The 20,283-nt window shown below is 32.2% G+C and overlaps 1 protein-coding gene across 2 annotated transcripts; it reads right to left on the bottom strand.

The window, feature by feature from the left end:
• Positions 1 to 585: 585 nt before the first annotated feature.
• On the bottom strand, positions 586 to 19,887 carry LOC126763645 (purine nucleoside phosphorylase-like). Of its 2 annotated transcripts, XM_050481353.1 has the most exons (3): positions 19,249 to 19,887; positions 6,580 to 6,690; positions 586 to 2,238 (listed from the first exon to the last, which is right to left on the bottom strand). In XM_050481353.1, exons 1-3 carry the CDS (start codon positions 19,359 to 19,361, stop codon positions 1,365 to 1,367), a joined length of 1,098 nt encoding a protein of 365 aa, XP_050337310.1. In that variant the 5' UTR covers positions 19,362 to 19,887; the 3' UTR covers positions 586 to 1,364. The 2 variants fall into 2 exon arrangements, with proteins under 2 accessions (XP_050337310.1, XP_050337311.1); XM_050481354.1 differs by lacking the exon at positions 6,580 to 6,690.
• Positions 19,888 to 20,283: the final 396 nt, after the last annotated feature.

The raw sequence follows: 20,283 nt of genomic DNA on the forward strand, positions 1-20,283 counted from the left end.
GCTTTTTGGTGTTTCAGATGATCCAAACATGAGAAATCGTGTCCGCCAGTGAAAAAACGCATCTCATTCACGTAGTCATTTCTAAGACAGATGTCATCAAAAATTCCGAAAAAAATTGTTTATACACTCCACGATATAAGTATATATCGTCACCTGAAATGCAAAATAACGTAACAACATTTTCGGAAATTTGACAAAAATGGCGTGAATGAAACAATCAATAAGACATCTCAATTTGTTGCGAGTATGATAATTTTTTCATTTCTAGGTGACAAAATATATATAAGTATATATCGTCACCTGAAATGCAAAATAACGTAACAACATTTTCGGAAATTTACAATGGCGTGAATGAAACACAAAATAAAATGGAAAAAATGTCAAAAAACAGGCCAGATTACCCTGTTGACCCCTTAAGCAGTTTTAGAGCTCTAGACTGGGATGACCCTTCAAACCGCATAAAATAAAAAAAAAAACAGTTGTGTTAAACTAAGAACCCACAAATTCGACATGTGCTACTTTTTCGTGGAAATCCGCCACACAGCAGTTAATTTGTGTAATGAAAAAAATTAAAATCACTTTAAATTATTTTGGGTGCTCAATACATATAATTGTTTTATTATTTGATCCAAAATACAATGAATTGTTTCAATACGTCAATCAAATACTCATTATTGTGCAAATTCATATCTTCTTTAAAAAGAGTAGTACATTCTAATAAATAATGTCGAATACAGTTATAGTAAATATGTAAATGCTAAAAGTACAACACATGTATACTTTACACTTAAAATAATAAATAAGTTTTATATAATACAGAAGACAACGCTTTAGTTAGTATTGGACACGCATTAGCTCCAAAGCGCTACATATTCACTGGCTTACTGCACGCCTTGGCTGTCTTTATGAAATAAAAAATAAAAAACTACAATATTAAATGCAACAAGTAGTGGGTGACTCAAAGTCGAACGCGTACAAATACCGTAATGTTAATAATATTGTATATAAAACTGTCTACATACATAAATACATAGATCTTACAGAGTCAACAAACTGAGCCAACACAAAACATAATAAAAACTGTCTACAACTACAAATCTAGTGCAAAGCTACGGAGTAATCTTACATCGCTTAAGTGTTACCTCATAATACGTGTCTGTAGTTATAAACGGCCAGTGGTTTGTGTATGTGCTAGGTGCGTAACCAGATTATATACGAACGCGCGCTATCTCGCTCCCACTTGGTTTTACACGCTACTCTTTACTTATGTCTTTTTTTATTTTTCTTTATACGTAACTACGTAGCAAGCTATGCTATGATTACAAACTAAGATATTTTTGGTTCGTTTCCCCCGGTTTCAGCGCTTATTTCTTGCCATTCTTCTGCTGCATCTCCTCGGCCAACTCGCGCACCATGCGACACATTAATTCACCACAAATGGTTTGCCGCGATTTGCCGACCATTACGACTTCCTCGTGATTGGCATCCTCCTCGCTGCTGTCATAGTCGAAGGCACACTTATTCGTGATCAAACTGAAAGCGAACACCGTCAGATCGCAATGCCTGGCCGTGATCACTTCGTGCACCGTGGACATGCCCACCGCATCCACGCCCATAATGCGCAACATTTTCAACTCGGCCACAGTCTCGTAATTGGGACCACCCAGGCAGGTGTAGACACCTTCATGCACGTCATTCTCAATGCCCATGTCGCGCACCACTTTACGCGCCTTACGCACCAAATGACGATCGTAGGCGTTCGTCATGGGCGGGAAACGTGGACCAAAGCGTGGATCGTTGGGCCCTTGCAGCGGCGAATTGCCCGCAAAGCCCATAATATTGATGTGATCGCGCACGATCATGATGTCACCGACTTTGTATTTCGGGTTGAGACCGCCCGCGGCATTTGTGGCGAACAAATACTTAATACCGACCAATTTCAAGACACGCACAGGCATGGAACATTTCGCCAACGGATAGCCCTCATAGTAGTGGAAGCGACCCTGCATGGCAACGACGGGCATGCCCTCCAAATAGCCGAAGATCATGCGGCCGACATGACCCTCCACCGTAGAGACGGGAAAGTTCGGTATGTCCTTATACTCGAAGGCTTGTGTGCCGGTAATGTGATCGGCTAGCGAATTCAAGCCCGAGCCGCAAATGATGCCGATGACGGGCCGAATGCTGGTGCGTTCCAAAAAGTAATCGGCGATCTCTTTGATCAGCTCATAGGAATAGCTGTAAGTAAAGAGAAGAAGTGGTTAAAAATTAATATTATTTGCAAATATTTAAAAACATTTATTATACGTATATATGTGTGTGTGTATTTGTAAGTCGGTGTAAAACAAAAACCTCAATGCTGTTTGTGTTGTTGTTGTTTGTTGATGACGCAACATTTTTGTGTAGAAACTAAAATTTTGTGCGAAAATATAATATGTGTGTATACAAAAACAACGAAAAATTCAAAACATAAAAGACACAAAAACAATTTTGTTTACAACCCCACGGCTTTCAATGCTCCGAGCAGAATAATTTGACGCCGTTAATCGAGAAAACGTTAGACCAACAAAAATTTAAGACTCACCTACTAATATTTAGTTATCTGTTTTGATGTTTCGTTTAAAAAATAAAGTTGAAAATATTTTCCCAAAATTTGTTATCAAAAACAAGCAACTCTGCTTTTCTTATCTTTCCCATTAATTTACGTGACTTTAAGACAATAACAACTGTTTCAAAGCCTACATGCATACAAAGGTCTTCATACCAGAGCTCAATGCTCGCATCTTCACTTATTTGGATTTCACGATTGAAGTTTTTTTTCATAAATGGGTTCTCAAAGTTTTTTTTGAACATAATGTGATGGCGTTCAACTCCGAAAAATCATAACCTCAAAGTATACTAGAAACATATGAATTATCTACAAACATGCCTGTGTGTCTTTTCCTATTTCCAAAAATAAATAAATTTTAAAAATTCAAGAATCGGTTTGAGTTATCTTTTGTAACATTAATGTAATAAAGATTTTTTTTTCAAAAACATCCATATTCGAATATATTTCGACATCTCTTCTTAAGGGGTTACTTTTTGCTATTTCCAAAAATAAAGAGACTTTAAGGTTTAAGGCCGTCGTTTTGCAATATACTTAGATGAGAAACGCTGAAAGAGTCAAGAATCGATTTTGAGCAGTCTTTCGACCATTAGGAGAAGCGCTGGAATAAATGCATAATATCGAATAGAAACTATCTCTAAGAGGACAACATTAATGTAAACGAAAGAAAAAAGTTTTTCCCCCAAAAAACGCTATTTTTTGAAGAAATCTCGTACTTCCCTTCTTAAGTCCTCACTACCTACTCAATCTTGTATTTTTCTCATATTAAAACGCTAAAACACTTAAACAATAATTAAGCGCGAAATAATATTATTGGTCGAACCTCATGACTGTTAAAATGTAAATAATAAGAAAACAATTTCTAAAAATGTTTCCACAAATTACTAACCTAAAAAATAAATTGAAAATCGCTTTCAAATAACCAAAATATTTTTAATAGGAAACCAAAGTGCTTGAAATTCCTCGAGAAAAAACTCATCAAAACATTCATAAATATTCAAATAATATTCTAGTTATTCAATATAAATCACAAGTTGCTGGAAGTCTTGGTTTAAAAAAGCGAAATTGAAGGTAAAAACACACGTACTTTGAAAAATTGTAAACACCTCATGAATCATCTGCTGAACTATCGAGCAGGTTACAGTGACAAGCCCTCTTGTACTCATTACAATTATCGCAAAGTGTTTTGTATTTATGTATGAACGATTATTTCATGAATTTTAATTACAAATGTTATCTAAATTGTTATTTGCGAGAGTGCTATAATGCACAGATGTTTTGACTTTGAAAATTCATTGAAAGGGAAAGTGTGATAAGATAAGCGAAGCGAGAAAAACGACACTCATGCTAAATACCATAAATAACACTTCAGGTGGTTCCCAGGAAAGATTTTAAATATAAACACAGCACTTTCGGCATTTGTCAAGGAGACAGTTTAATTTTGATATTTGAGATAAATTGAGATATTTTTTAGCAATCTTTCGAATGTTATATGACTCTCGTGAAAATCAGTCGATGAGTCGAAAATATAATTGTTTTTGAACTGCCTGTTGTTACAATTACTTTCCAATAAGTGCCATGATAAAGCAAATAAAACAAAACAGAACAATTTCTTTTACCTTGAAAATGTTATTTATGACACTAATTTTGCGAAATTCACATCAAAACTACTATAGCTAACTTCGATTCGTCATTTCAAGAGAGTATGGGGATACCTCAATAAAGTTGTAGATGTTAGCGTAGGGTTGCACCACAAGTGCTGCCTAGTTGGTATAGTTTGTTCGATTCGCTGGAGAGTAACGCTTGGCGTATCGAAGACATCCCAGGCATATTTTTTCTTTTTTTGAATTAAAAAAATGTCAAGTAATTGTTGTCAGTATCAAGTATCAAAATCTCTTCCACAAGTTATCTAAACGAAATCGTATCTTTATGTTTCCTGTGATTAAGTAATTAAAAACTTTCAATTAACACAATAAATCTTGTCGTTGATAATTTAAACTATCGAAAATGTAATTAAAAAACAAATTGAGGAACGTGTCAAAATTATTTTATGCTGCCAAATAGCTTTGAACTGATAAGGAAAACCATTGGGGGCCATAAAAATTTATGAATGAGATTAAAAATGTGCTTTCCGCAAGCATACAAAAAGGACCGAAAGAAGAAAAAACATTAACTACGGTTGCATCCGAGCTATAATACCCTTCACAAATGCAATATTTTTAAATATATAAAACTGTTTAATTTAGAGATTATATCGTTCCGTTCGATGGTAATAAATCATATAAACTTTCTTGAAGATATTTTGCCAATAATTTTTTTTTTCAAAAACATGATTTTTATCGCTCAATCTGTGTGACAGGTATACGCTGCAGTGATTCGATATCAGCATCCCTGCAAACGAGCAGATTTTTGGAAAGAGAAGAACGTGCGCAAAAATTCAGATTGATACCTCAAAACTGAGGGGCTGGTTCGCATATATACAAACGGACGGACGGACAGGCAGGCGCTGATCATTTACTATATGTAAATTGTGACAAAAAATCATCCAGAAATTATAATTAAATATCGCGGTTAAACGATATTTCAAAAAAATGTATTTTGTTAAGTTGATAGGACTGTCCTTAATTGCCAGCTGCTTAAGTCGGTACACCTCAGTAGTTTGTTCTCTCAAATTTTGTATTTCTAATAAAATTTTGTGCTTGGAATCGTTGCAAATGTTGGAAAAGGCTTACGGTGATTCAGTTTTATCAAAAACACAAGCCTACGAGTGGTACAAAGCTGTCAAGACGGTCGAAAGATCGTTGAAGACATGCTTCGTTCTCGACGACCTTCGACCTCTTCAACTGATGAAAATGTTAAAAAAGTGAAGGATATGGTGTTTGAAAATCGTCAGAGAGCTCGACATCTCTTGCGAGTTCGTTCGAATGATTTTGGTGGTATTTTGAGTATGATATACGTTCGTGCTCGACTTGTCGCGATAAAACTGACCGTAACAGATCTCTTTGGTCATGCTTGATAGTGCGAATTCCGATTCCACATGGAGAGTAAAATAAGACATGGGTTTAAATAATTTGGATTTATTTACAGTTTCCGGGTAAGTGGAACCCGCTTTCAAAAAGAAACAGAAAAATTTTTCGAAAAGATTCGATGAAGGTTGTCTCTGAACAAATTGTTCGGAGATTATTTCTTGGAAAAAGTCTATGAAAAGTGTTTTGAGGATAGGAAAATATCTGCTGGGGATTACTTTGAAGGCGGCAAAATTTCAGATCTATATCCCAAAATCTGAGCAGCTAGTTCCCGTATGTGCAGATTGACGCTTGACTAAATCGACTCAGCTCGTCAGTGTCGGGCGCGGGCTCGGACTCGGGCGTTTCCTTCAGTGTGTTAAAAACATTGAGTAAACATAATAAATTTAGAGAGAAAAAAAATTATACACAACAATATAAGTAACATAATAAATTTAGAGAAAAAAAAGAATATACAAATAAAAGAAAAAATTAATAATAAAATAAAACAACAAAAATAAATAATCAAAAATGTAACAAAATTGTAAAACAAATGCGAAAATAATATTAAATAAATAAAATATACACAATAAAACTAGTAAAAACTAATTAAAAAACAAAATGGGCTAAATTTAATAAAATGCAGTTAATTGAAATAAAACTAAAAATATTACGCAACTTAAACAAAAACAAAGTAATAAATCAGGTGGTATAGGTAGGACAGTTGGTTAAGACGGAGGTATACATATAAAGTTTTTTTGTTGTTTTTTTTTGCATAAATGAGAAAAAGTTTCTTGTCTACTTATACACAAAAAAGTGGATATCAAACATGTGTAAGTAATTGTGTGCTAATTTTGATGAATTTGGACAAAAACATTAAATCAAAAACATTACATCGAAACGTGTGTTAATATAAAAAAGGACAAACAACGAAAATTGAAAATTTCGAAAATTTGGACTACAAACTTTTCTTCATTTATAACCATCTTAATGCGATTCTCGACTTCGACTTCATCCAAGGTGTCCTGCTGATTGTTGTTATTGTTATTGTTGGCGGACGTCGAGCCGGCGGCATCACTGGAATTACAACAAAAGAGAGAGAGAGTGAGAGTGAGTTTAAAAAAGTGACACAATTCAGTATCCGCATGGCGATTTGTTGTTGTTGTAGTTGTAGTGGTTTGGTGCAGAAATTGCATTTTATTGTTGTTGTAGTGTTTTGGTGCAGAAATTGCAGTTTGTTCGGCAGGTGTGCTTGCGTGCGTGTGTGTGGGTGTGTAAGTGTGTGACCTTCACTTGAGAACAGCAACAATCTTAACTCGATGGTGTGACGTGCTATTTATTGCTGGAATTTGTTGTGTTGTTGGCAGCTTGTTAGCTAATTTGCTGTGTCTTTTTATATTTTTTATTTTAGTGCGAAATATTTTGTTTACATGTGTGTGTGTGTGTGTTTTTGCTTTAATTATTAGTTGTTGCTGTGATTGGAATTATTATCGATCTTGCTCTGTTCACTTTCGTGTTTAAAACAACAACTGTTATTGTTGTTTGTTGACTATGAGGCAATTACGCCCCTTCCAATAATTATCAGTAATTATTACTAAAAAATCAATAAATCGCCTTTTGCTTGGCAAATTTCTTACGAAACCAGTGAACTAGAACTTTTTATGACAACTTAATTGATTGACAACACAATCAATGTTGTGCAAACAAAAAATGTGTGTGTGTGTATATATTTTGGGCTCTTACATTAGGTTGTGGCCAAATGGTGTGTGATATTTTTAATAATTTTTAATCTAAAAAAAAACTGCTTAGAAAGTATTTTTATACCCGGCACAGAAGAAAATGTAAGACCCTGTAAAAAAGACATATAAATGATCAGCCTGACTAGCTGTGGCGATTCAGTCAAGTCGGCCGGTATGCTGGTTTCTAGTCCCTCATTTTTGAGATATCGAACTGAAATTTTGCACACGTCCTTTTCTCACCAACAAGCTACTTATTTGTCGGAATTACCGATATTGGACTAGTATAGCATATAGCTGCCATACAAACTGAACAATTCAAATCGAGTTCTTGTAAGGAAAAATCTTTTATTTGTTGAAATATCTTCTAGAAATTTGGCACAGTTTATTGTCGGAGCCAATAATGTAAACTCCGAAGAAATTATATAGATCGGATAACTATAGCTAATAGCTGCCATATAAATTGAACGATCCAAATAAAGTTCTTGTATGGAAAACTTTTTTATTTGATGGGGTATCCTCAGAAAGTTTGGCATAGATTATTGTCAAAGGCTATAATACAATCTCCGGTGAAATTATATAGATCCGATAACTATAGCTAATATCTGTCATACAAACTGACCAACCAAAATCAAGATTTTTTAGTTTTTTCTAAGGCTTCATAATAATTTAAACACTGAAAGAAAAACTTTACCTTCATATAACTTTCTTGCCTACAACAGAGGCTGATGCTATTCGTCTTCTTCTCTATTCGCATAGAAATCGCTTATAGCCGAGTTGAAGCTATTGCCTGCTGGCCATTCTATTGCCTACTAGCTATTCATTTCCCCTTATTCACAAAATAAATATAAATATCTTTAAAAAATTTCCACAGAAAAAAATAAAAAAAAAATAAAAAAATGCTTCTTCACACCAACAAGTTCCTGTGCGATTAATTTTTCAACAGACAAACAAAAGTTTTGTGAACAAATTAAGAACCACCCTCATGTATCAGCGCAACTATTGCAAATTCAGCCAACTTATCAGGTATTTTGAGTGAATGCATCACATGGTTATGTAATGCGCGTACTATTTATTATCAAATTATAGATCATTATTCTGATGTTGTAGTAAGGTCAGTATTGATTTGTTTTCAAAATAAATTATTTGCACAGAGCAAACATGTGTTCACATGTCTAAGAGTGCTAAAGTGCACATAAATGCATGTGCAAATAAAATTATATATTCAAATTCGAATTATGATGAATAATTCCGCTAACATTGTTGTCAGTTAAGTACCCTTTACTGCCCCCGTTGGCAAAATGTGCCAATATTTGAACTGAACAACATATTAACGGAAAAAACAACAAATTTAATTAAACAAAGAATGCTCTGTTAAGGAAAATTGTATGTAAGCAGACGAGTATTTGTAGTTAATTTTCAAACGGAAGTGAGCTACGACTTCGAATTATTCATGCCGGCCCATCTACTTTCTACTGATTTCCTATTGGACCAACAATGAGGAACTACACTGACACGTTTGAAATTATATTTAGTTAACATTTGCATGCCATTTTAGATGATTTGTTAAGGAAGTAAGTAAATTGAATTTTAAGAATAATAAATTGCAATCCCAGCTATTGCGAAGAAAAAACAGGTAAATAAATTACAAAAGCAGATTTGACGCGTTTACAGTTTTTTTGCATTTGCTGAGGAAACTTATCAAATAATGCAAACATTTTTATATAAAAAGAAAAAAGAGACATCAAGGCAGAAAACTCCAAAAAATTGGTAAGTCTTTCCTTAGTTACTATGACAAATATGAGCGCGATCTATCAAACAGTTTGTGTACGGCAGCTGCTTAAGTCAATAACCACAGTTACGGTTTTTGCATTGATAAAAATGTCGAACAAAGAATTTGTCTCAAATTTTGAATTTCTAACCAAATTTCATGTCCAAAAAAGTTGCGAATTTTGGAAAAGTGATTTAGTTTTAGTAAAAAAACAAGGCTACGTGTGATACAAAGCCTTCAAAGACGGAAGAGAGATCGTTGAAGACAGGCCTCGTTCTGAACGACCATCGACCTATTCAACTGATGATAGTATTAAGGGGTTACATGGGTTTAAGGGTTTCAAATAATCGTTTTTTAATATTAAATTCTACAACATCTCTAGAATATTGTGCTACATTTTCAAGTTGATCCGAATAATAGTTACACAGAGACAGCCTTGAGAACTTGTGCGCTCGAGGTTAGCTAGGCTAAGTGCGCCGTCTTTAAACACATTTTTCTCGAAACTGTGTTTTTGAAGTCGGTTGGCAAGATTTCTCGAGAACTACACAACCGATCTTCATGAAATTTTACACAGGTGTTTGAGAAACAATTTTTAAAGACTTGGACGAGGATTTTTTTTGATTACAACTATTTGAGAAAAAAAATGTTGCGAAGTTTTTACTGAAATTTTAATTTTTTGTAAAAATGTCTGCCAGGAAATGTTCAGTTTTTTCCTTCGCCCAGTACTAAGTTAAGGTTTTAATTAAAACACGCATTTTTTTACCTTAGATGATCCTGTAGGAGTTATCCTGCCAACGCGGAAGCATCTTTTTCCCGAGTTTAAAATATTTTTTGCCGAAAATTTAATTTTTTATATGAGAAAAAAATTATTGAAAAAATACTGTTTTTTATCCAAGGAAACCCAAGTAACCCCTAAAACAAGTGAGAAGGTAAGAGAGCTCGACATCTTTCGCGAGTCTGTTCGAAACATTTTGGTGGAAATTTTGTGTATGAAACGCGTTCTTGCTCGACTCGTCCTGATAAAGACGAATTTTTTCAAAAAGGGTACCGTAAACATATCTTTTATCGTGCGCATTCCGATTCCACATTCATGCAGAGCATTTTTACTGCCGATGAGACATGAGTTTATGAGTTTGACATGCAAACAAGTCAACAATCATCATCAAAAATTATGTACCCTGGTCTAGTAACAAACTCATGCCGTTCAAGAAAGTAACTTGAAACCTCATAAAAGTTGTATAACCTAATGCTTCTACAACTATGCTTATTGAACAGTTTGATAAGGCTAGCTCTTTGCACTGGAACGAGTTGCTTGTTCGATTCGCCACTCTCTAAGTAGTCGCGCATTGACAAATTCTGTAATGCTGCATTCACACATTTCTATTTTAGTTATACAAATTGTAGTAAGCAGTCTGTACTAAGTCCACTCTTAAATGTGAAAGGTCATCTGACCCACGGGAAGTGAAAGAATACAAATAATAAGCTGAATTGGTTAGGTGCTCGTAAATTTCAATTTTGCGCGCTTCACTTAACTCACGCATATATCATATTTATGCAAACATACTATATGTATGTATATCACTTTATGTTCGTATGTAGCTGATCTATCGCGCGACGTGTCAAGGTACTTTGAGATAATCTACGCATTAACCAAACATCATCAATCAAATTCAATTAAAGTAAAAAGGCGACAAATATGCGTGATAATTTGTATTTCTCACACACATGCGAATGTATGTACATATGTGTATGTATATGTATACACACGTAAGTAAGTATTTGCTTCAATTGTTCTAAGCGACAGTGTTGACATGGATTTGCAGAAATTGAAATAAATTGTCCAATTTGTGAAAAGTAAATTATATAAGTATATTAATACAATTTTACATTTGTGTATATGTATGTGTACATGTTTGTGCTATAGAAAGTTTGGAATCGTGTGACCTCCGGCCATCAACACTTTGTTTGGTTTGATTTTGGGAAGGCTTTGGTGACATTTTCAAAGAAGCGTCTACTTTTTTTTTAAAGAAAATAATCAAATAAAAGTTTCATTTTATGAAGCATGAAATGATGGAAAAATATATTATTAAGTTATGGTCTCATAAGGTAGGTCAAAAATTTATTAATTTCAAACTTTATACTCTGAAAGAATATATCTTAATATTAAGGCAAGGTCCTTCGTTTTTTAATTTTCTATTTTTCTTTATTATTAGAAAGACAAATGTATATTAATCATATTAAAGAATGGCTTACTATGTTAATGCTATTTTGAACTCATAACATTTTTCAAAAATCTATGTAGTCTATTATCGATAATTCGGCACCTTTTTCAAACCGATAAAACTCTGAAAGAATATATCTTAATATTTGGTCCTTGAAGAATTGGTCCTTCGCAACGCGTTTTTTAATTTTCTATTTTTCTTTATTATTATGCAAAACAAATCTGATTAATCAATTGGTTACTTATTATTTCTAATACTATTTAAAATCAAATAATTTGTTTGTTATCGAGGATTAAATTGTTGAGGAGGGGGAATCTATGTAGAGACTATTTTACTATTATCGATGAAATCGGAAGAATCAAAATGCGTTGAAAATAGTGCCTTTTTGGCAAATTTATTTTTGACAAAGAAGGGGGAAAAATAAAGATTAAATAAAATAAAAAATAAATCTCTAAAATTTTGTCAAGAACGCGTTAACATTGTTTCACTTCTACATACATACCTATCTTTATTATCCAAATATTTTTGTTTGACAGAACGTTTTCACGTGGTGACTTTTTTTAAGCTTTTTTTATGAGGTTTGAGCAAAAAAATATGCCTCAAGAAATCTCTCAAATTTTTCCTCTCAACTCAGTTGAGAGGTTTTTTCAGAATAGGGCTGTAAGTGTTGCCAGGTGCAATCTGACATTTTCATTGGAAAGTTTGACATTTTTTAGCATAACATCACTCAGAACGTTTTGTCATTTAATCGTGAATTGTTTTGTTTACAGGGAATTTAAAAAGTCTTCTCTGCCAAAAAATGGAATTAACTAACATTTTCGTGCGATCATTTTTTACAACTTTCGACGTGGATTATCACGGCAAGAGTGCATCGATGTACTAAAATCTTTATATGGCTCTGAAGCACCATCCTATAGCACTGTGAAAAACTGGTACGATTCAATCAGTCACGTTCGCTCAAAGACGATTCCGTGAAGGTCGTCTAAAAACAGCCGATGTGCCAGAAAACATCGATGCCGTAATAATGCAAGAATGTAACATACCTTCAGATAAAGGCATGCCTATGAAAGCATACATTCGATAATGAACACCTGGCCGTAAAAAAGTTTGTTCTCGTTGGATCCCGCACAATTTGACAATCGCTCAAAAAAGGCTCGTGTGGATTGGTGTAAAGAAATGCTGAAAAATACGATCGCGGTGCTTCAAAAGACGTTTATAAGATCGTCACAGGTGACGAATCATGGATCTATGCGTATGAGCCCGAAACAAAACAGCAATCGACAAAAAAAAAAAAAAAAAAATAAAAATAAAAAAAAAAAATAAAACATTTTCGTTGATAAATATGCCTATTTACATTATTAGGCCAGAAATATATATAGCAACCTACATATTATTGGCGAATATCGTGGCAAAGGTGTGCCAAAGCTGCAAAAAATCACGTGAAAGCAGCTCAAAAATGAAGGTTATGTTGAAATTTTTCTTCGATTATCGACGTGTGGTGCACTCCCAATTCTTTCCGACAGCCCAAGCTGTCAACAAGAAAACTATTTGAGTGTTATGCGCCATTAGAGCAAAGCTATTCGTAAAAAAGGCTGGATGGGCCGAAAACTTGGTTATTTTTCGCCAAATTTTCAACCAATATCGTGTCGTAACTATCATATTCGCCTGATTCAGTTCCGTGTGACCTCTGCCGATTCAGTAAACTCAAACGACCGCTCTGGGGAAACGCTGGCACAAGTATATTAGGGCCAACGGAAATTACTATGAAAGGGACGATATAGATTTTGATGAATAATTTAAGAATTTCAAAAATATGAACAAAGTCTTACTATTTTTTGCTCATAGCAGTATTTGCAATGTCAGCACAAAACAGCCAACTTTTGATCATTCGCAAACATCATGCATTTGTAGATATTTATGTATGTACTAAAGAATTCAAAACAAAAAAAATTGCAAATTCTTTAATGATTTGACAAGAATGTCATAATTCATAATTGCCAAAACAAATGGCAATAAAATGCCATAAAAATAAAGAATATATATGAACTTGCTAGTTTTAGTGATAAAGACAGTTGATAAGCCTCTATGAATTAAGAAAAATGGGTAAAGTACACAAAAATTCCAACAACGAACATAAATTAAAAAAAAAAAATAAATAAATAATAAAAAATATAAAAAAAAAGAAAAATTTTTTATTATCATAACAATAATTAAATTAACTGTTCTAGCATTGACATTCATTTTTTCGTCGAGTTATCGGAAATTTCGTGTTTCAATTAATTGAACTAATAATAAATGAGTTTGAATGTATGCGTAAATGCCTGCCAGTGAGCATACATGCGCCTACAAGTGCCTAAAAACAAGTTTATCAGCGAAGTAGATGTTCAATACACACACGTACTTATATATATACATATGTATGTATGTATGTATATGTATTTTTACTTGCACACTTGGCGCACACACCCACTTTTTACAGCCAATGGCACTCACCGTACGCACATACATATGTGTGTATGTGTATATCTGCGTGTGTTTTTTTTTCGCATTGTGCGCTTGTGTGTGTGCACACACCTACTTACAAGCCGCAGCGTCTGCCGCAAGCGGCCTCAACGAGCAGCTGTTGTGGCAACAATTCGCGTCAATGTGGTCAAAAGCAAATTGTGTATGGACTTTATGCTCACAGGTGCGTTACTTTACGCATTTTTTGTTGTTGTGCCAATTGCCTTTAATTGTACTTTGTCCATTGCTGGAAAAGCGCGCAACCGGTTTACGCACAGCCGCGGAGCAAGGCGGCCTAAACAGCACACTTTTTACTTCGTAGCGGATGTGCGCATAAAATGCTGAAATAAAAAGGCTGGCAACATCTTGAGCTAGTTTTTTTCAATATTTTTTTTTACAATTTCAAAATTTTATGTTGGCTGAGCTGTGTTTCGGTCGTTTTTGAAGTCAGTTAATATTTTGTGTGTTAATTCCACGTCTTCTTCTTCGTATTCTTTCTTTATTTTTATTATTTTTTCAGCTTTTTTCTTATTTTCCTTCTGCTTATTTTTCTTCTTTTCTTCCTTTTCTTATTTTTACTACTTTTTCACATTTCTCTTTTTATTTTAACGTTTTCTAATTTTTTTCGTTGGCTCGTGGCAAGACTTAATTTATAACAGTTCGAATTCGCTATGTCACCTAATAATAACAATAAAAATAAATTACATACATACATATGTATGTACATAAATATTTGCATAGTTGGTTGTGCTATTTCATAGCACACACACACAATAAAAACATACTTGTATAGCACATACATACATACATACATACATGTTTGTTTATGCCTTTTTTGCCTCTCAAGCATAACAAACGCTTCTCTTGGTATGTATGACTATGTACATATGTTTGCATGTATGTATTATATACATATGTATGTTAATTTTTGCCTACATTTTTGTTGTTTATGATTTTTGTTTTTCTTATTTAGCTGTTTGTTCGCATTTTTCTGTTTTTGTTGGTATGCATAATTCGTCCAATTTCGTAGACAGCAAAGTCGATGGACGTTTGGAAAAATATTAGTTTTTATTGTTATTGTTTTGAAGCTAAGTTAGTGCGTCAGCCGCAAAGTCAGGTTCAGAAAGTCGCATATGAAAGCTTGTTTTTTGTTTTTAACATTTAGCGGCTTAAATGAAACAAGTGTTTCTTACAAATTGCCGCTAATTCAAATGTGTGTGAAGGGTAACATGTTTTCTTCGTCAATTTTTGAATTGCTCTGTATTAACTGATAACAATATAATTTATTTATAGAACCGTCTTTTTACGGAGGAACTTTGACATTTGGGCATTTTTGTAATATAAATTTTTATGGCATAAACGTAACCTTTGATCTGTTGGATATTTGGGTTGGAAAGTATTAAAACCTGACTAAAATTTCCATTGTTGTGGAAAAGTTACTGAGGTCTTTAAAACATGTCAAATGGAGATACTTTGAATCGAAATTTGACCATAAAAACACATTTTAGAAATGTCTTGAACCATGCCGTATATAATTTCTGTTCAAAACAAAGTTAATTTTTTATGTTCTGAATACGAAAAAATGGTACGTTAAAAAGATTTTATTTAAAAATATTAGAAGAAAGTGCTAAATTGGTTGATCTAGATTTCTTCGATCTTATAAAGCATATAATTTACAAATTTACCTTCTTATTTGACTCAAATTAGCTTCGATTGTTATCGTAGTGCCATAGAAGAATTCACCAAATCGGTCTGAAAATGCTGTTGAGTTGATATTCTTAAGCCGGGCAAGGTCTGTTTGGTTAAGTAAAAGTCGCATTCATAAGTTATGTACATAAGTCGAAAAAGTTAGGTTAGGAAAAACTAGGCACTTTTAAATTTCATAAATAACACTGGTCAACAAAAAAAAAGTTTCTGTTTTTAAGCTCAAATTCTGATTTTAGACATTGAAAAACATTCGAATTCTTATTTTTAGCTCGTAAAGTATGATTTTGGCTGATACGAATGGGCCTATTGGTAAGGCAGAGCGCTGACCAGTACGGGGGTTACAGTTGGTGAATAGTGGACGGCCTGCTAAGAAGGTGCTTTTGAATAGAACCAGCGGCGAAGAGCCTGAAAGAGAGGCTTGCCAAAATGCCTTTAATGAAGTTCCGGCGAAGAGGTGAACAGAAGCCGCCTTTGATAACAACCCCACCGGAGTTGCAGCAAAAGAGAACTTCCAAGATAGCGAGGCAACAAAACGACGTGGGACAGTACCTAACGTGCACAGACGTCGACGAAACCCCTAGGCAAAGGCCCTTCAGAATCGAGGCAGGTAAGATTCTGATTATGGTGTACTGAAAACCCGTAATTTCTCAGTTATGACAAGGGACTGGAGAGAGCATATCTATAGTATATACTTGTATTCATAAATAAATAATAAAAAATGCCAAAATTTATTAAAATAAAATTTTAATGTATAGAAACTTAAAATGAACTCCAAAAAAATATTGTGAAAAAATTGGAAAATTTAAATTGCTGCTTATAATTATTCTTAAAGTACAACAAAATTTTTAGATTAACATAATTAATTACTTTCTACTAAATCCTGCTATATTTTTTTTCATTTTGAATTTCTAATTTTTTTTTTAATTTTGTACGTGCTCTTTGCATATTTTCGTTTCATTTATCTATGATTGCCAACAAACAAACAAACCAAAGCAAAATGGATCCAAAATCTGGCTATAACTGGCTTCAACTGGTTTGACACTTAATCTGAGTTGGTTTGACGGTGTACATCTACATTGGTATGTACAAATGTATGTATGTATATACCATTGACATAATATACATACATACACGTAAATAGGTACACATGGCTGATTTGAGATTTCTTGCATCATACAATTGGTTATCTGAGCCGTTTCGCCTAATTGGAAAGAGGCTAACAAAAAAATACAATAATAGAAGAAACAAAAAAAAAATAATTAAAGCAAAATAAAACAAAAAACAAGAAGTGGCGCCATACTAGAATGCTACAGTTGGAAAGCTGGGCCCAAACATATTTTGGTAATGCGTACGGCCGTTAGCTCTATTTTCGAAAATAGCAGATCTACATATATTTCAAGGAATCTGAGATCATTCTTGAGAAATATTATAATTTATAGTGAATTTTCTTGGAATTAATGAAATATTTTAAATTTTTTCTATATTTATTCGTATCTATAATTTGTCCTATTACCCGTGCCATGTGGGCCCACTACTTTGTTGTTAAACAAAAACGCAGAAATCATTCAATAGTTTTACTTTATCATCGCAATCCTTCTTTGTATGCCGCTAGTTTTGAATTTAGCGTGGTTTTGGCATGCGAACGGTGTACATTTTCAAAATCGTTCACTCAAAAGTAGAAATGAGCATACATATATGTATACAAAATTATACGAATTTATGACAATGTAGGCCAAACAAGAACGAAATTAAACAGGTTGATTGACAATTTTTGAGCAGTGATTTTGCGTTGATTATAGTATATGTACGTAGAAAAATATATTCAAAAAAAATTTTAATTAAAAAAAACTGTAAATGTATGAGAAACTATTAATAAGGTCGCTTTATTAATAAAATATATATTTAAAAAATTAAAATTAATTCAAAAATTTTAATTTAAAATTAATTTAATTTAATCAATAATTTTAATTTAAATTAATTTAATTTATTAAATTAATTTAAAATTAATTTTAATTAATTTATTTTAATTTATTTTGTTTTATTTAATTTAATTTAATTTAATTTAATTTAATTAAAATTAAAATTTATTAAATAATATTAATTTTAAATTAAATTTAATTTAATCAATTAATTTTAATTTTTTTTTTAATTTAATTTTAAATTAAATTTTTTAAAATTAATTTTAATTTTTTAATATAATTTAATTAACTTAATTTTTTTAAATACAATTTTTAATACTAAAGCGATATTAATAATTGTCGCTCATACATATATTGACATTTTTGTATTTAATAATTAATTTAAATAAATTTTTCAATTTATTTTAATTAATTAAATGTACCCGAAAAATTACAAATATTTGTAAACCAACCAAATGTTTTAATATTTTTTTGAAATAGTTAAATAATTGTGAAAAAAGTACTGATATACTAAAAAAATATGATTAATTATTTTTATATCATTATTTCTATTTGAATTTGAATTTTTTGAAGAGTTTTGAGAAACACAATATCAAGAATATCAGTTAACAATTTAAAAAAATATTTTAGTTAGAGTAGCAGGTTTTACTAATTTATTTTAATTAAATTTAAAATTTATAATTAAGAATTGTGTTTATTATAATAGCAGATTCGTTATTTTTTTATAATTTCGTAAAGATTAAAATTATTGAAAACAAAAATATGTAATTTAAAAAAAATTTATATAATATCAGAATATTTTTTTTAATGTTCCAAAAATTAAAAAAATATTTTTACCCTTAAAAACATATTTTTTTAGAAAAACAGAGTTAATCGAATTTTTTTTCACATTAAAATTAATTTAAAGTTATTTTGATAAATTTCAAATATTCAAAAGCAATTTTTCAATAAAAATATTAATGAAAATAACAATTTCAAAAATAATTAAAAAATTAACTAAAATATTGGTTTATTGCGACAGCAAAATTCCTCAGAACACAGAATTGGTTATGAAAATTATAAAAAATATATTTGTATATACTGCATATATTTTTTTTGAATAAAGAAGAAAATTTTCTACAATCTAAATTTGTTTTTTATTAGAACAGTTAGACGCTTGAATCTATTTCGCATTAAAATTATTTTAAATGTGGTTTTAAAAATTAAAATTATTAAGGAAATATTTTTTTTATTTTGTAAAATATTAAAAAAAATTGTAAAAATTTTATTTTGTAAAATATTAAAAAAAAATTTCTTTGAATAAAAATTTTATTTTTTAAATTAAAAATATTTTTTGTTTTGAATATATATTTTTTGGTGCTTGAAAGCACCAAGTTTAATTGAGAAATACTTTTAGTTTAGAGAATTTTCAAAAACAATTTTTTTTTTTAATTTTTATTGCGGCCTAAAATGATTTATGTAAAAAACTACATAACCCCAATATGACTTTTCATTGTTAGATATAAACTTCACTCAAAAGGTTTTTTTTAAATACTCCTTTAATGCTGAACATCAGTAGAAGTTATGCCTCTTTAGAAAAATCAAATTATTATTTTTTGTTGTTGTACACTTTGTTGTAAAATAAGCAAGTGGGTTTCAGTGTTCATTCAAAGTATATTAAATTAGTAATTAACCTCTACATTTTTAAGCAAATTTGGTAGTCATTATAAATATAGCTGTGTGTGTATACGTATATGTATATTTCATATGAATGACTAAAAAATTCCGAATGTACTTACTTGGGACATTCCTCGGCAATGTAGTTGTTCCTGCCATTCGCGTCGCCGTTGCTGTTGCCATTGAGGGCTTTGGTCTTCAGCAGGCTGGTGCCGTTCAAATTGAAACCTGTCATTTTTGTTGTTGTCGCGTAGTTTTATGGTACACTTGTCGTTTGATAGCGCAAAGTCTGCGATCTGCGGGTAAAACTCTTTTCTAATGCTGCTTGCGTTGACACAAAAAGCAAATGAATTTTTGGTTATCTCGGTCTGCTTGAATTTGTTTAGAGATTGCACTTAAATGGTTATTTAACTATCTTTTCTTTTATATTCTTTATACGAACAGTTCACGTTTTATAACACAAATAAAATTTATAACTGTTTAAAAACAAGTGTCACAAGTTTTTTCTGTTTACCAATGATCTATATATGTATGTATGTCTTTCTTCACAGTCTTCGACCAAACTCCACGTTTAAAAAATTCCAGCAAATTCTTTGAGCTGTTTCTTTTTCAATAGCTTCTGCTTCGCAGTTTCTACGATCACTTTGTTTTACTTTTACTCCTAGTGTTTTAGATCTTCATAGATTATAATCGAAAGATGCGCGCTTATTAGTTTGTTATTTACCGGCTTGCTGCTTGTTGGTAACTGCTCGTCGCCGTTGGACATCGGCGCAATTTATGCTCGTTGCGCCGATCGTTGTCCATTCGCTCTGCCAGCACACCCTACAAGCTGCACTCGTCGGCTGTGGAAGTGGCGAATCGAAGATAACACAGATGCGAGCACTTCGGAGCGAGCTGCAATGCCACTTTTCTCACTTTTTTTGGTTGAATTACTTGATAATAGGCAGGTGTGGGAATAGGAAAGAAAGTACACATGTAAGTATGTATGTATAATTCTTTAATCTATGACGCGTGGTGCTGTCTTGTTGACTTTTACTTTTTCGACATTTTCTTTCGTCACACATTTGGCTAATACGCTCTTACCACAATGGCTATCGTGTTTGTTGAGTTTAAGAGAGCTGTTGTGTAGCCCTATATTTGTATAACTCATTTATGAG

This window comes from Bactrocera neohumeralis, chromosome 6 (assembly GCF_024586455.1).
Source record: "Bactrocera neohumeralis isolate Rockhampton chromosome 6, APGP_CSIRO_Bneo_wtdbg2-racon-allhic-juicebox.fasta_v2, whole genome shotgun sequence".
NCBI classification, from domain to species: Eukaryota; Metazoa; Arthropoda; class Insecta; order Diptera; family Tephritidae; genus Bactrocera; species Bactrocera neohumeralis.

What these genes read in the sequence shown, in the direction of transcription:
- LOC126763645 (XM_050481353.1), bottom strand. Translation starts at nt 19,361, where the DNA reads ATGACAGGTTTCAATTTGAACGGCACCAGCCTGCTGAAGACCAAAGCC. An exon ending in ATTGCCGAGGAATGTCCCAA is followed by an intron (nt 6,691 to 19,248) that starts GTAAGTACATTC and finishes TTGTAATTCCAG; the next exon opens with TGATGCCGCCGGCTCGACGT. An exon ending in ATGGTTATAAATGAAGAAAA is followed by an intron (nt 2,239 to 6,579) that starts GTTTGTAGTCCA and finishes CTTTACTTACAG; the next exon opens with CTATTCCTATGAGCTGATCA.